The sequence below is a fragment of the Brassica oleracea genome, chromosome C3, assembly GCF_000695525.1.
Source record: "Brassica oleracea var. oleracea cultivar TO1000 chromosome C3, BOL, whole genome shotgun sequence".
Classification (NCBI taxonomy): Eukaryota; Viridiplantae; Streptophyta; class Magnoliopsida; order Brassicales; family Brassicaceae; genus Brassica; species Brassica oleracea.
Genome location: NC_027750.1, coordinates 9,092,147 through 9,106,095, shown reverse-complemented (window position 1 = coordinate 9,106,095; position 13,949 = coordinate 9,092,147). Strand labels below are relative to the sequence as shown.

At 34.6% G+C, this 13,949-nt stretch overlaps 1 protein-coding gene and 1 long non-coding RNA gene across 2 annotated transcripts; one reads left to right on the top strand and one right to left on the bottom strand.

The window, feature by feature from the left end:
- Window positions 1-3,721: 3,721 nt before the first annotated feature.
- Window positions 3,722-7,492, bottom strand: LOC106333163. Its single transcript, XR_001268305.1, has 4 exons — window positions 7,342-7,492; window positions 6,563-6,976; window positions 6,420-6,474; window positions 3,722-3,958 (listed from the first exon to the last, which is right to left on the bottom strand). It is a non-coding gene; the product is annotated as an uncharacterized LOC106333163 (long non-coding RNA).
- A 3,057-nt stretch (window positions 7,493-10,549) lies between these two features.
- On the top strand, window positions 10,550-13,214 carry LOC106331542 (malonyl CoA-acyl carrier protein transacylase-like). Its single transcript, XM_013769923.1, has 10 exons — window positions 10,550-10,917; window positions 11,105-11,190; window positions 11,269-11,335; window positions 11,426-11,568; window positions 12,022-12,070; window positions 12,188-12,325; window positions 12,406-12,486; window positions 12,567-12,743; window positions 12,825-12,911; window positions 13,013-13,214. Exons 1-10 carry the CDS (start codon window positions 10,705-10,707, stop codon window positions 13,073-13,075), a joined length of 1,104 nt encoding a protein of 367 aa, XP_013625377.1. The 5' UTR covers window positions 10,550-10,704; the 3' UTR covers window positions 13,076-13,214.
- Window positions 13,215-13,949: the final 735 nt, after the last annotated feature.

Sequence of the window (13,949 nt, the reverse complement as noted above, 5' to 3'; positions counted from 1 at the left end):
AATTTTAAATTTATACATATATGATGTTGATGTTCAAAGCATATCAAACTTATATATTTACAAAAAAAAATAAAAGTGTTAATTTTGAAAATTTCAGTTACTAATTATTTAGATAATATTATAAAAATTTTGATTTTTTTTTTCAATTTTGAATGGTAAAACCCTTCAACTATGTTTACTTAATGTAGAAACCCCTAAACTAAAGAGTTACCGGTAGTAACGGTAAATATGACCTGTTAGGGTTTAATTCATTAAATAAAGTTAGTTTGGGGGTTTTTTCGTTAAATACTTAGTTTGGGGGTTTTTACCTAAAACAAACTTAATTGAAGGGTTTTAACGTTAAAAATCCTACTAAATATATCAGATTATTTTGTAAATATTGAATACGAACCTATGTAACATATATACGTATCGAAACCTACGTATAACATCAAAAAGTTTTTCATGTTAGAAAAATATAAAGTTTCTGGTGAACTAATTCATGTATGGAAATATGTTGTAGAACAAGTAGACTCTATTACAAAAAAAAAAAGAACAAGTAGATTTTACTTAGAACAACTCCAACAGTAAAAATATCCAAATCAGGTTGTTAGCAATAAAAATATAAATATTTTGATAATTATTTATTATTTATTTATTTTTTGTATTAAAAGTTACTAAATTAAAAAAGATATCTTTATTCAAAGGTTTTAAACCGATTTTCTAAAGTTCGGCTGCAGAAAAAAATTTCTGACACATTTTCTTGTTATTTGATTTTTAATTTTTTTTTTAATCAGGCAGAATTCCATAGAAAACTTACCGTCGGACTTCTCCGTAATCAGCTAGTTTAGTATACAAATATATGTAACTGAAGTATACAAATATATTCTGATACATAAACATACATTTTAAAGGTTTACATATGTTTGGACTAACTAATATCTAATTAATGCGCTCTTCTTTTTTGGTTTAATGCGCTCTTTGCCAGCAAAAATAACTCAAAATCAGTTGTGGCTTCTGCGGTATCAACTATCAAGTATCATTGTTTAGACAATGTTTAGATTAATGTTGTACTGGTCTTCGTACGTATAAAACCTTGAATTTTTTTAGCTAAATAAACGATCATGACCGACGATCTCACGTTTAAAAAGATTTTAAAAGACAAGCTAATCCTTTAAAAGGCTTTCTATATATCTTCTGAAATGCATTTGTTTTTTTCTCTACAAGTAATATCATTTGCTATAATGAAAGATTTAAACGTTCATGTTTATGATTAAGTATTGAAAAATACTCTCTCCATTTTATAAAGATTGTTGTTTTGATATTTTTTCACATTGATTGAAAAATGATTGAAATACATTTATATTCTTATTAATTATACTTATTTATCAATAGTATCTGAGATAAATAAAATTATTTATAAAATTAATGTTTGCAATTAATATTAAATTTAAAATAAATATAATTTGATTTAGTTATAAAATAACACATTTATGTAATAAGATTATTTGTATTTAAATATAGTATAATTAAGATTTGATTCCATCATTGGTCAATGTAATTAGATAACTATACATAAACATTTTAAAAATAACATTAAAATATAGAAACAAGAAAAAACGGGAAGAGAGCTGCCCAAAACTGCAAAACAATATTTAGACTTTTGATGGTAATTTTCTTCTAATTGTCATTTATATTTTATAGACTAATTACTACTCCATAGAATATGGTATGATTAAATTGCGCCATTAGAAAAATAAAATATAATGATTTTATAGGTGAATTAACTGTTTTCTACTCCCTTTGTTTAAGAGAAATTTTTTGTTTCAAAATATTAATAGTTTTGACATTTCTAGGTAATTTTTATTTTTATTAGGTATAGTGTCACCAGTCAATTATATAAACTTATTTATTAGTGGTTCAACTATACCTAATTTATATATTATATGATATTTTCTAAAAAATAACAGTTTTCTTAATCTTTGTGCTTTTAGGTAAAAAAATAACTTTTCAACAACTGATAAAATGATGGATATGAGATTATTTATGAGAGAGAGAGTAAATTTGGAGTATTTATATGATATTGTTAGGTCTAAATATTACACTCCCGCCAAATTCGAAGATTAATGTTAACATTTTCACAAAGATTAAAAATAATAAATATTTGCATAAACATTTATAAAAAGGTTATTAAATTCACAAGAAGAAAAGTTTACAACTAATTTAATACTAGTAGTATACTACATAAACATCATTCAAGTCGAATTATTTGAAGAATCTATGAAAACAGTGCTTTGTCCTCATTTTCTAATTTTTAACAGTTATCAAGCTTTTTATCACATGTTTCATCTTGAAAAGACAAAAATGTAAGATGTGAACTACACCATGTATGGTATAGGAGTACGTTATATTCGTCAAATGATTAATGCCCAAAAAGAATGGAGTAAAAGGACGTATGAGGAAGCTTCATAACACGGAGGTTTCGGGCACCGACTCCGTACGAGCGGCGCCGAAATTGATTAATTAAGAAATTAGTTTTTTTTTTAGTTTACTTTCTACTATAAATGAATAAACCTCGTGCGTGCCACAAGATTCTTTTGGTCTTTACTTATGATTGAAACTTAATTAAGTATGAAACTAATTAAAAGGGTCAATTAATTGAAGAACGTGACCCAAGTCTGTCATTTGCCTCAACTGAACAATACAACCAACAAAGTAAATCACATAATTAATTATGAGGTTAAATAGTCTATGAAAAGGCTCAATGGAGTTAAGTCTAAGATCGTCAAGACAGAATTGAGATCGTTTTTTTTTCCTTTATTTTTGTACTTTTAGTTTTGTAGATTTGTAAACCAGTTTATGCGAGCAATCAATTTTTCAATCGGAATTATACTTTTTTTTCACGTAGGAATCAGTCGATTGTACAATATACTAATATACTGCATTATTTAAAACCAAACCTGCCGTATGTTGCCGTATGTTGAGGCAGCTGTATTTGTACTTATTGGACTAATCCTAACAAGAAAACCTGTTAGAGCATTGGAGTCCTTAGTAATTAATTTTTTTTTTTTTTTGAATAGTTAAGGACTCTAATCATAATTATGAGTCCAATGGTGTTATCCACTTTGGAGTTCTTAGATTTTTGTTTTTTGAATTGAATCTTAGAAATCATAAATTAATAATTTTGTAAAACGTTTAAATAATAAATTGTCATTTATTAAATGATTAAATGTAAACATACAAAATTAAACATCTTCATCATTACCAAATTTGTTCCAAATATTGTCAATCAAATCATTTTTTAATTGTTCATGTATACGCCTATCACGAACATGATTCCGTACTCCAGGCATATTACCGAGATTTGAAGGCATGTCGGTAGAATATGACATATCCACCTGTGAACTCCTACTCGAGTCTCCTTCTTCAAACGCAGATGTATCAAACTGAGTATAGCCATCCCGTTCAGTTTCTACTATCATATTGTGCAGTATGATACAAGTTCGCATAACCGTCCCTATTTGTCTCTTGTCCCACAAAATAGCCGGGTTTTTCACTATTGCAAATCGAGCTTGGAATACTCCAAAAGCACGTTCCACATCTTTTCTGGTTGCTTCTTGAACTTTAGCAAATAACTCGGCTTTAGGACCTTGAGGGAGTGAGATTGATTGGATAAATGTTGACCATTTCGGATATATGTCGTCAGTGAGGTAGTACGCCAAATCATACTGGTGTCTGTTGACCACGTACTGTACCCTTGGAGCTCGACCTTGTAAAATGTCATCAAAAACAGGAGACTGATCGAGGACGTTAATATCGTTTAAAGTACCTGGGGGACCAAAAAAAGCGTGCCATATCCAAAGATCTTGTGAAGCTACAGCCTCCAAGACAATGGTCGGCTTTCCTGATCCCCGTGTATATTGTCCTTTCCAAGCGGTTGGGCAATTTTTCCACTCCCAATGCATACAGTCGATGCTTCCTATCATCCCTGGAAAACCGCGTATCTCTCCAATATCGAGTAGTCGTTGAAGATCGTCTGGGGTGGGTCTTCGTAGATACTCAGCTCCAAACCACTGTATTACGCCTTCAGTGAAATTGCTTAAACACGAAAGTACTGTGCTTTCACCAAGTCGGAGATATTCGTCAACAGCGTCAGCCGCACAACCATAAGCAAGCATACGAAGAGCTGCCGTACACTTTTGTAGCGGAGATAGAACTAACCTTCCGATAGCATCCCTTATTTGTTGAAAGAATGGAATATTTTCAGATAGGCGATCGACAATACGCATGAATACTTCCTTGTTCATGCGGAAACGCCGTCTGAATAAATGAGCCGGAAATGTCGGATCATCACAGAAGTAGTCTTTCCATAGACGGTTATGGCCATCCTCGCGGTTTCGTTCGACGTATGCACGTTTGTTTTGTTTCTTTGTTTGGTTCTCCACAATGTTATTGTAGCTATCTTCAAAATATTCATCGATAGCCTCATCCAAAGCCGCATTTAATCTTCGATCGACTTCATCTGCCATCTATTTGTGTATATATTATACGCATAATAAAACTGTTATATTAAGAAATTAAATAAGTCCACTAACGAAAATTATTTATGATTAACAATCCTAGTTATCATAATAAAACTGATCTTAAAAAGATCTAGTACATGAATATATTATAACAAAAAACAAGTGGTAGAGAAATTTTTAAGCACAAAAAATGCTAATGGCTTATTTAATAATACGATTTAAACATTTCAAACAACATTTCAAAAAATGCGTAATGACTATCGAAGTGAAGATGGTGATTCTATTTCTTATCATTACAAACAGATAAAAGAAGGAGGATTATAATTTCTAACCTGAACCAATTATAGAAAGAGGATATTTGTTGACAGAATAATGAGTTACAGAGAGTCTTGGATTAAGGAAAATAAGATAATGATCAAACTGTTCTGAGAACAAGAAGAGAACAAGCAGAAGAACTGGTTTTCTTAACAAGATTTAGAAAAAGCGTGAGTACAAGAAGAGACACTACAAACTGACTTATAAAGGCAACTTGGAAATACAAAGAAACAACGAAACAGACACCCGTGACTTGGTGCAGATGAAAATAGGAAAGCAAGACAGAAACAAATAACCCGTGACTTGGTTCAGATACAAAGCAACACATAAACTAAGAACCCGTGAATGAACAAGGAAGAGACACCATCCTTTGTCTTCATCTGGTACATGGTCTTCAGCTTTACCTGAAACAGAGAATAGGAGATGAGTTAGTAAAGTAAACACTAGTTCCAAACTTCTAATGCAAACATCACTAAAGCTAACAAACCATCAATCATGACAACATTTCAGACAAAAGTTTCATTTTGAGAGTTAATTCCATCTCAGAGAGAGGCTCGGGCTTTGCAAGTAAACTTTCTAGCAAACTTTGCTTGGAGATTTGTTTTTTCATCTCCAACAGTCCTTGTAGCTTCGCCAATTCTTCTTCTTTTCCCGTTTTATGCCTCTTCCCCGCAGCCTTAGCAGCTTTAACCCCTATTGGTCTCTCTTCTGGCTCTGGAACTGGAGAATCCACTGGTTTCCGCTTGTCCTTGTCCTTCTCCAGATACATTGAGCACCATTTAACATCGTGCCTAAGCTCCCGCCAGGCATGTTACAAGTTGAACTTCATGTTCTGGTCACTGTAGAAGATATCCAACGCTTGCTTCATCACATCGTCCTCATTTTGCCCGCTTCTCTGCTCCCTCAGTGCCATGTCGTAGCATCCAGCAAACTTATAGACCAAATCATTGATCCTAGCCCATCTTTGCTTGCATTGACCTAGTTCTCTTGGCACTGTCCCAACCAGGAGAGGACTGGAGTTGTAGTACTCGACAATCCTCTTCCAGAAGGCACCAGCTTTTTGTTCATTACTAACTATTGAATCTATGCTGGTGTTGAGCCAAGCACCTATGAGGATTATATCCTCCTTCACAGACCACTTTCTCCTCTCTTTAACACTAGACTCTTCAGGACATTGGCTACTAAAGAAAGGAATTTCTAATGAGTCAAGGTCGACTGATCCTTGACTCGCTAAGAGGTTAACAAAACTAGGGGACCTTGCCATTTAGGAGGAACTCTCAGTGATTCTCTACTAGAATCAGAGATGATTAAATAAGGGATTCAACATTGAATCCTAGTAGAAAAATGTCAAATAAGAACAGCTAGAGACAATTAAATGCAATTTTACTTTGCAAGATGCAGTTACGGTAAATTTAATGGTGGTTTAGTGTGCATTTATAACTACCAAGTTGGAAAGTACAAACTGCAAAATAAATGTTTTCAAAGCATAGGAATCAAATCCGTTTTCAAACTACAAAGTTACCGATAGTCCTATCCGTTTAAATTCTAACTGCTAATTTTAAACTAGAGAGTTAAAGAAGACATGTAACTTTAAACACTAACCTCAGAGGACTCTCTCAAGGTCAGACACACGCCTAAGCAACATCCTCACCTGGGCCTGAACAGACATCAGAGAAACAAAACAATAGGTTAGAATGACATACAAACAACTATCAAGTTTTGATTCTGTTAACATAGAAACTCACCTTTAGTTCGTCGCATTCTCTGAGAAGCTTCTCATGCTCGTGAACCCTTATTTTGAGCCTCTCCACCTCTTGTTGCACACCCATAACCCATGGCTGCCTAAAATGCATCCCGTCATTCTGCCAAAGAAGAATAAACTTTGTCAAACAGCAATGGATCCAAAAAAAATATATTTCAAACAACAATTGATCAAACAGCAAGAGACATAACACTTCAAACCTCGAAGTCTTTGCAGATGAAGTATCTTTTCCCTGGGAGGTAGTCATATGTATCCTCTTCATCTACGGATTCCTTCGTGATTTATCCACAGGGGCACAATTTGGGAATCCCTTGTTGCGCATCTGCAACGAAATGGAGCATGTCGTAGTGTGCTTTGCGTGCCTTCATATCTCGCAGTTCTTCCTCCATTTCACAACCTGCGAGAAGAAATTTTTTTTAAGATTTACTGGATTGTAACCATTCAAAACAGATAACCTATTATAATCAAACTAGACGAATTTCATTCAAAAAACTTGGAAGAAGAAATAATCAAACCCAGACGAAAACCCTTAATCAATTATCACCTCAATCCCGAACCTTTAATCGCGAAGAAAACACCAAACAAGTGAATCGAGAAGAAGAAAATAGCTAACCCAGACGAAAACCCTAATCCGATAAAATCTCCAATTCGATTAGAAACCCTAAATCTATTTAAACCCAACAATCGAACCCTAAAAAACTGATGAAATAAACATGCATCCACTCCAGAAGGAAAGAAATTGAACAAAGAGCTCGGATTTACCTTCAACAAAGACGCTCTCTTATCGCCTCTTGTATCCCCTTTCTTATTGCGTCTCGTGTTTTTTTTATTCAGTTGCTCGCAAAAATGAATGATTTTTCTCACTCTTACGAAACACAACCCTTTTCCCGAGCCAATCCTGTAGTGCCAGCACATCAAGGATTTGGTCCTTAGTTCCCTTAATTAAGGACTCATTCTTAACTTGCCGATTTTTTTTAATATTATTATAATCCCTTTAGCTTAAGGATTTATGTTAAGGATTCACTTAACAGCCCGCGTTGCGGGTGGTCTTAGGGCATCTTTAACCCACTGACACGTGGCGGTCCGCGATTGATCTATTTTTTAATTTTTTTTTTATAAATCAGGAAAAAAAAATTAAAAAAAAAAAAAAATTTAAGCACTCATTATGGGTTGTTAGGTGCTCTTAGTACTCTAATCTCTGTGCTTATCATTTCTCTTTTTTTTGGTCGAATACTTATCATTTCTCTATAATGTAATGATTACACTGCTAGATAATACTAGTACAAATAAAACATACGTATAGTATAGCTATAATTTTTTTGTCAAACGGTTCATTGAATCAACGTCTGTTCTCCAGTTCCAGTTACAAACTTCCATTTTACATTTTGTTATGGCTTACGAATATGTCATTGTTATGAATCGATTAGGCTAGTTCTAATTGGTCCTTGTTTGTGATACTGCAGATTTATAAATGAAGAATCCAAAGCCGGATTGAATTTGGAGAATATGGATAATAATTTTTATGTAGTATGGGTATATTTATATTTCTCGTCTTGTAACAAATATAATAGTAATCAGACTTCTTACTAATATAAATAGTTGTATATTTTAAAAAAAAGAAAATAAAAAAAATAATTGTATACAATTAATATGAATGGACATGTTTAGAGTTTTTTAAAGACAAAATTCTAGGTTCAATACAAACACAATTTCTCTCATCTTTTTTCTACAATGCAAGCGATATGTAATGTCTATAGTATATGCAAGTATATTGCATGCATTTACGATAGTATACTATCCTATTTTATGGATCCGATATAATATGTTACAATCTCCTCAGCCGATTGTTTCACTGCTGCCACCGTCTTTTTCCCACTTCCATCGCCACCTCCTCACCTCCTCCCACCGTCTCTTCTTCTCCTCCACCTCATGTAACAACAACAACATCCCCTCTTCCGCTGCCGTTAGATACACCTTCTCCTCCTCCACAGATTGTGTCACTGTAGTGAGCTCATGCATCCATAAGTCGACACCTCATATCTTTCTTTTGACATTAGATCTCGACGAGAATTATAGATTGTTCCAAATATTTTCAGAAACCTTTTTACACTCTCCGCCCCTCCTGGCAATGCAACTTTTCCTGTGTGGAGTCTCTATCACCTCTGGTGGTATTATCTCCATCTTGGACAACCAGGTCATATCCACATTTCCTCTATCCAAAACGACTGATCTTACTCTACCAAAATGGAGTGAACCTTCAGAATTCAGATAGACATTGCTCATTAGGAGTTGCAAACATGTCACATTATATGATAGCCCACCAAAATCCAATTACATGGGAGATAGAGAGAGAGGTTCTTATAGCCCATTGCGGGTACGTTAAGGTTGACTAGTCTCTACCTTAGGCGTAATGTTGTATTTATCTTTTATGAAGAATTTACGGATAGGTTCACCAAGACCGGTTCCGCTTTTATTATCTTTCTCGGTTGAGAAGAGCATCCTACCACCATACCATGTGTACTTGGTGAATTTTATTCCCTACTGTAACTATCTCCCAAATTAACACGGGTCGACGAGCTATTTCCACACAATAATTATCATATATAACATCAGATCTCCACCAAAGTATGATCCCGTGCTATATCTCCACGAATTGATAGTTGCAAACTTATTTCTCTCCGAATCGATAGTTCAAAACTTAATTACCCATAGACGATAGTTTAAGTCGGTTTTTTGGTTCTAATCGGTGTAATCTTAACCAAATAATTTAAAATCAATTAAACCAAACAAAAATTCAATTTTTATATATTTTGTCAAAAAACAGACATTTTATCATCTTTTTCACAAACCTTTCGTCCCTACCAACACCATTACATTTGTAAACTCATAATCTCATAAACTCCAATTTATATCTTCATACGATAAGCAGAGCTTTAGCTAACTGATATTCCATGAATCATTTATTCTTGTCTTTGTCCTTCCTGATGCGAGACACTCTGAAAATTCTAACTTGGATTTTAAGAGGCTCTGTTTTTATGACGTACTAAAGTTATATCTTAATTTCTTTTGCATTTTTTATCAAAGAAACATCAAACTCATGTTCTTCTTCCAAATCATCATCATCTCCTTCTTCAAGGATATCCGCCCAATTTGAGAGGCCTAATTAAGTGCCTAGAAACCATGCGTTTTCGATTAGGCAGAGGAGAGATTGTGACACTTGGATTGTGGAGATGCTCAGATACAATGCGTGAAGGGTTAAAGGAAGAGAAACATTACATAAGGAGATAGAGAGCTTAAAGTTTAGGAAGAACAATGTCGGTGTTGTGAAACGTGTGAAGAAGATGATAAAATATGTTTATATATATATATATATATATATATATCAAATTTTTGTATATATATATATGTATATCAAATTTTTGTTGGGTTTAACTGATTTTAAAATTATTTAGTCAAGACTAAACCGATTAAAACAAAAAAATTGATTTAAACCATTGTCTTTGGGCCATTAAGTTTTGAACTATCGATTTGGAGAGAAATAAGTTTGCAACTTTCAATTCGGGGAGATATAGCATGGGATCATACTTCGGTGGAGATCTGGTGCTATGATAGTTATCGTGGGGAAATGGCTCTTTGGCCCAATTAACACCTTTAGTTTTGATATAGGGTCCGATTGGTAATGGCTGTAGCTTTAAAATTTTTGCTGTAGAAAAAAATATGTAAACTTTTTGTTGTGGCTTTAGATTATAGTGCTGTAGAATCTTATGGAAATCACTAAAAAATTGCTTTGGATATTTGGCTCTGCAGAGCACTTGTACAGCTGTAGGTTATTTCAAGAGCTGTGGTTTCAAAAAAAAATTTTAAGCTTGATTGCTCTGAATTTGGTGCTGTAAAAATAAATAGGGCCGTGGACAGCACCTACGGTAACTACCAATAACCCCCGTAAGAAAACAAAACGGTTGGGTAGGTTTCGACACTCTCAACTTCCTCAATGTACAATCCTCGTTAACTCCGCTTTTAAGCCTTTCTTAAAAGAATGAGCTTACGGCTACTTCTCACTTTGCTTCACCGTACTATCCTACGCACGTACCTCTTATCATCCGCACGCTTTCCAGCGCCACCACCATGGCCACCTCCTCCTCCTCTTCCTTGCTCCTCCCTTCCGTATCTCTCAACAACCTCTCCTCCTATAGAAATGCCTCCTCCCTCGGATTCTCCGTCAAGAATCTCACCCGATCCAGGGTCTCCATAAGCGTCTCAGCTGCATCTCACACTGCTGTCAACGACTCTTTGTTCGCCGACTACAAACCCACCTCTGCTTTTCTATTTCCCGGTCAGGTAATTTCCATTAAACCGGAATCAGATTGAAAAAAAACTACCAAAGGCCCATTACTTTAGCATTCTACTATTACAAATTCTGAAAATTTTATTTATTCAAAGGATCCACATTTAGAGGTTAATTTGCTTTTAATCAGACAATGTATCTGGAAAGTTGTCGTGTAATGAATTTGCTAAAATATCTCAGGGAGCTCAAGCAGTAGGGATGGGCAAAGAAGCTCAGAGTGTTGCAGCAGCTGGAGAGTTGTATAACAAAGCTAACCATATCTTGGGGTATGTACGTTCCCTTTGCTTTAAACCTTCTTCATTTAGTGAAATTAATAATAAACCCATTTGGTGGCGGCTTTTTAGGTATGATCTTGTTGACGTATGTGTTAATGGACCTAAAGAGAAGCTTGATTCCACTGTCATAAGCCAGGTTCATCTTTCTTGTCACCTACTATATCTATCAGAACCGAATCCCTTTTTTATGTTGTTTAAGTTTATTGATTTCCCAATTTTTTCACAGCCTGCTATTTACGTCACAAGTTTAGCAGCTGTTGAATTGCTCCGTGTTCGTGAAGGCGGCGAAAAAATCATTAACTCGGTTGATGTTACTTGTGGTCTCAGTTTGGGAGAGTACACTGCTCTGGCCTTTGCTGGAGCCTTCAGGTTAGTTGATCTTACAACACTTTCTCTTGTCTATAATCTACTAAAGTAAGGACAATATACGTACATAATATGTGGGACTTGTGAGAAAAAATGAGAACTCTTCTTGAAAAGCGGTTTGTTAATAAACCACACAAGAGTGGCCGAGTGGTAAGGTGGGCTTGCAAATTAACCTACCATCTCAGATGTACCCGCTTGTGTGGCGAGACGGCATTGGTATCTAATTCCCATTGCGAACAATGGGTGTCTGGCGTGGGTAAGCTCCAGGGGATTAGTCAGTTGGGCCTAGGCCCGCTGGATACCCGGGTTATAAAAAATGGTTTGTTAATAGCTGAACCAATATCTCCTAAATTGAAAGATGGTGGTGATATTCCCCATATATTATTATTGTATGAAACACATGTTACTTTGTCATGTCTGCACCATTGCCTTACTTTTCTATTTTTAATTCTTAAGCTTTGAGGATGGGCTAAAGCTTGTAAAACTTAGAGGAGAAGCCATGCAGGTAAAGATTTTATAAACTTTATTTTTGCATATTGATTATGTCAAAGCTTAGGTTGGTGTTTTGTTTGGCTGAACAGCTGTTTGATCACTTAGTTTATAATTAAACTCCTTTTTTTAGGCGGCTGCGGATGCTGCTAAGAGTGCCATGGTTAGTATCATAGGGTTGGACTCAGAAAAAGTTCAGCAGCTATGTGATGCAGCAAATCAGGAAGTAGATGAAGCTGACAAAGTTCAGATTGCAAATTACTTATGTCCGGTAATATATTATATATATAGATCCTCCATGAAGTCATTTTTGCATTCTAGATTAGTAGAAAATCATTTGTTCAAATACAGGGTAACTACGCAGTATCTGGAGGTCTTAAGGGAATCGAAGTTGTTGAAGCCAAAGCTAAGTCATTCAAGGCTCGAATGACGGTATCTTCTCAGCTTTATCTTATGATGTGCCTGTCTTCGTTGAGGCTGAAAAGAAACATGATGGTTGTTGGGGTGTGTAGGTTCGGCTAGCTGTTGCGGGTGCTTTCCACACAAGTTTCATGGAACCAGCAGTGTCTAGATTAGAAGCTGCATTGGCGGAAACGGAGATCAGAAGTCCAAGGATCCCAGTGATCTCCAATGTGGATGCACAGCCTCATGCAGATCCAGACACAATCAAGAAGATACTTGCACGCCAGGTTAAAAAAAAATCAGTACTTCATTAGAGCTCTATGTATTACTTTAAAACAAAGACTGAAAAGGGTGTTGAAACCTGCCAGGTGACATCTCCAGTCCAATGGGAGACAACAGTAAAGACACTCTTATCCAAAGGACTCAAGAGCAGCTATGAATTGGGACCTGGAAAGGTATACTTTTCTTAGCTTCGTAATCTAAGTTATAGCTTGAAGTTTCTTGTTCTTCGTCTAAGTCGTGTGTGAGTGTGTGTTTTATGCATTTCAAACAACAGGTGATTGCAGGGATATTCAAGAGAGTAGATAAAAGTGCTAGCGTCGAAAACATCAGTGCTTGAGACTCTCTCTGCTGCTTTAGATGTTTGGAATTTGAAAGTTTTGTTATCGAATATTTATGTAACACTTAGCACGACGATATATGTTGTATCTTTGTTTAAAATTTCAGTTATTGAAAGTGAAAGGGCAACACTTCATTGATGACAAAATCTTAAGATTGTTTGTTTTTAAAACGATGGACCAACCATCGCTAAAGCCCAGTATCATCACTGCTGTACAACAGTTCATGCACAAGAACCCATATCTGTTTTGTGGCAGGATACTATTCTAGGACTAGACTAGACCACAGGTGGCCCGACGATAAAGTAGCTGACTTATTGTATTTATTGTCCATAAGCATTTTTGAATAAAAAATCTAAATAGCCAAAATTGGTAACATGTATATAACTAAAATAGATAGTTACCAACGTCGAATTGAACTAGTGGTAAAAAGGTCGCGGCTGTAACTACTACCACCTAGATTCAATTCACTCTGGGAAAAATTTATTTACAATTCTTAGATTCATAGCAAAGATGTGAAACCACCATAAAATAGATAGTTATGTATATTAAATTTATTATTCTATAATTATAATGATAATTTAGTTTAGTTTTTATTTCTAATGAATGTAAATCTATACTATTAAAACAAAAAGCTCTTTTTTGAGTTGTCCTTCTATTTTGTAAATACTTAGATCTTTTTTTAACATGTGATCTATTTATTTTTTTGAGATTTTTTTTATAATATTAATTTGTAATCAGTTAAATAATAAATTATATGACTATTCATTAAAGATGTCAACAGCTTTAATAAGTCTGAATAATTTTTTACTAAAAATAATAACTCAACCTAAAATCATGGAGAACATGACAACTAAGAAAAATCATTTTCCAAAT

Bases quoted from the DNA above. Each gene is read 5' to 3' on its own strand.
- LOC106331542 (XM_013769923.1), top strand. From the start codon at position 10,705: ATGGCCACCTCCTCCTCCTCTTCCTTGCTCCTCCCTTCCGTATCTCTC. The intron at 10,918-11,104 runs GTAATTTCCATT...AAAATATCTCAG, and splicing joins CTTTTCTATTTCCCGGTCAG to GGAGCTCAAGCAGTAGGGAT. The intron at 12,071-12,187 runs GTAAAGATTTTA...TCCTTTTTTTAG, and splicing joins TTAGAGGAGAAGCCATGCAG to GCGGCTGCGGATGCTGCTAA.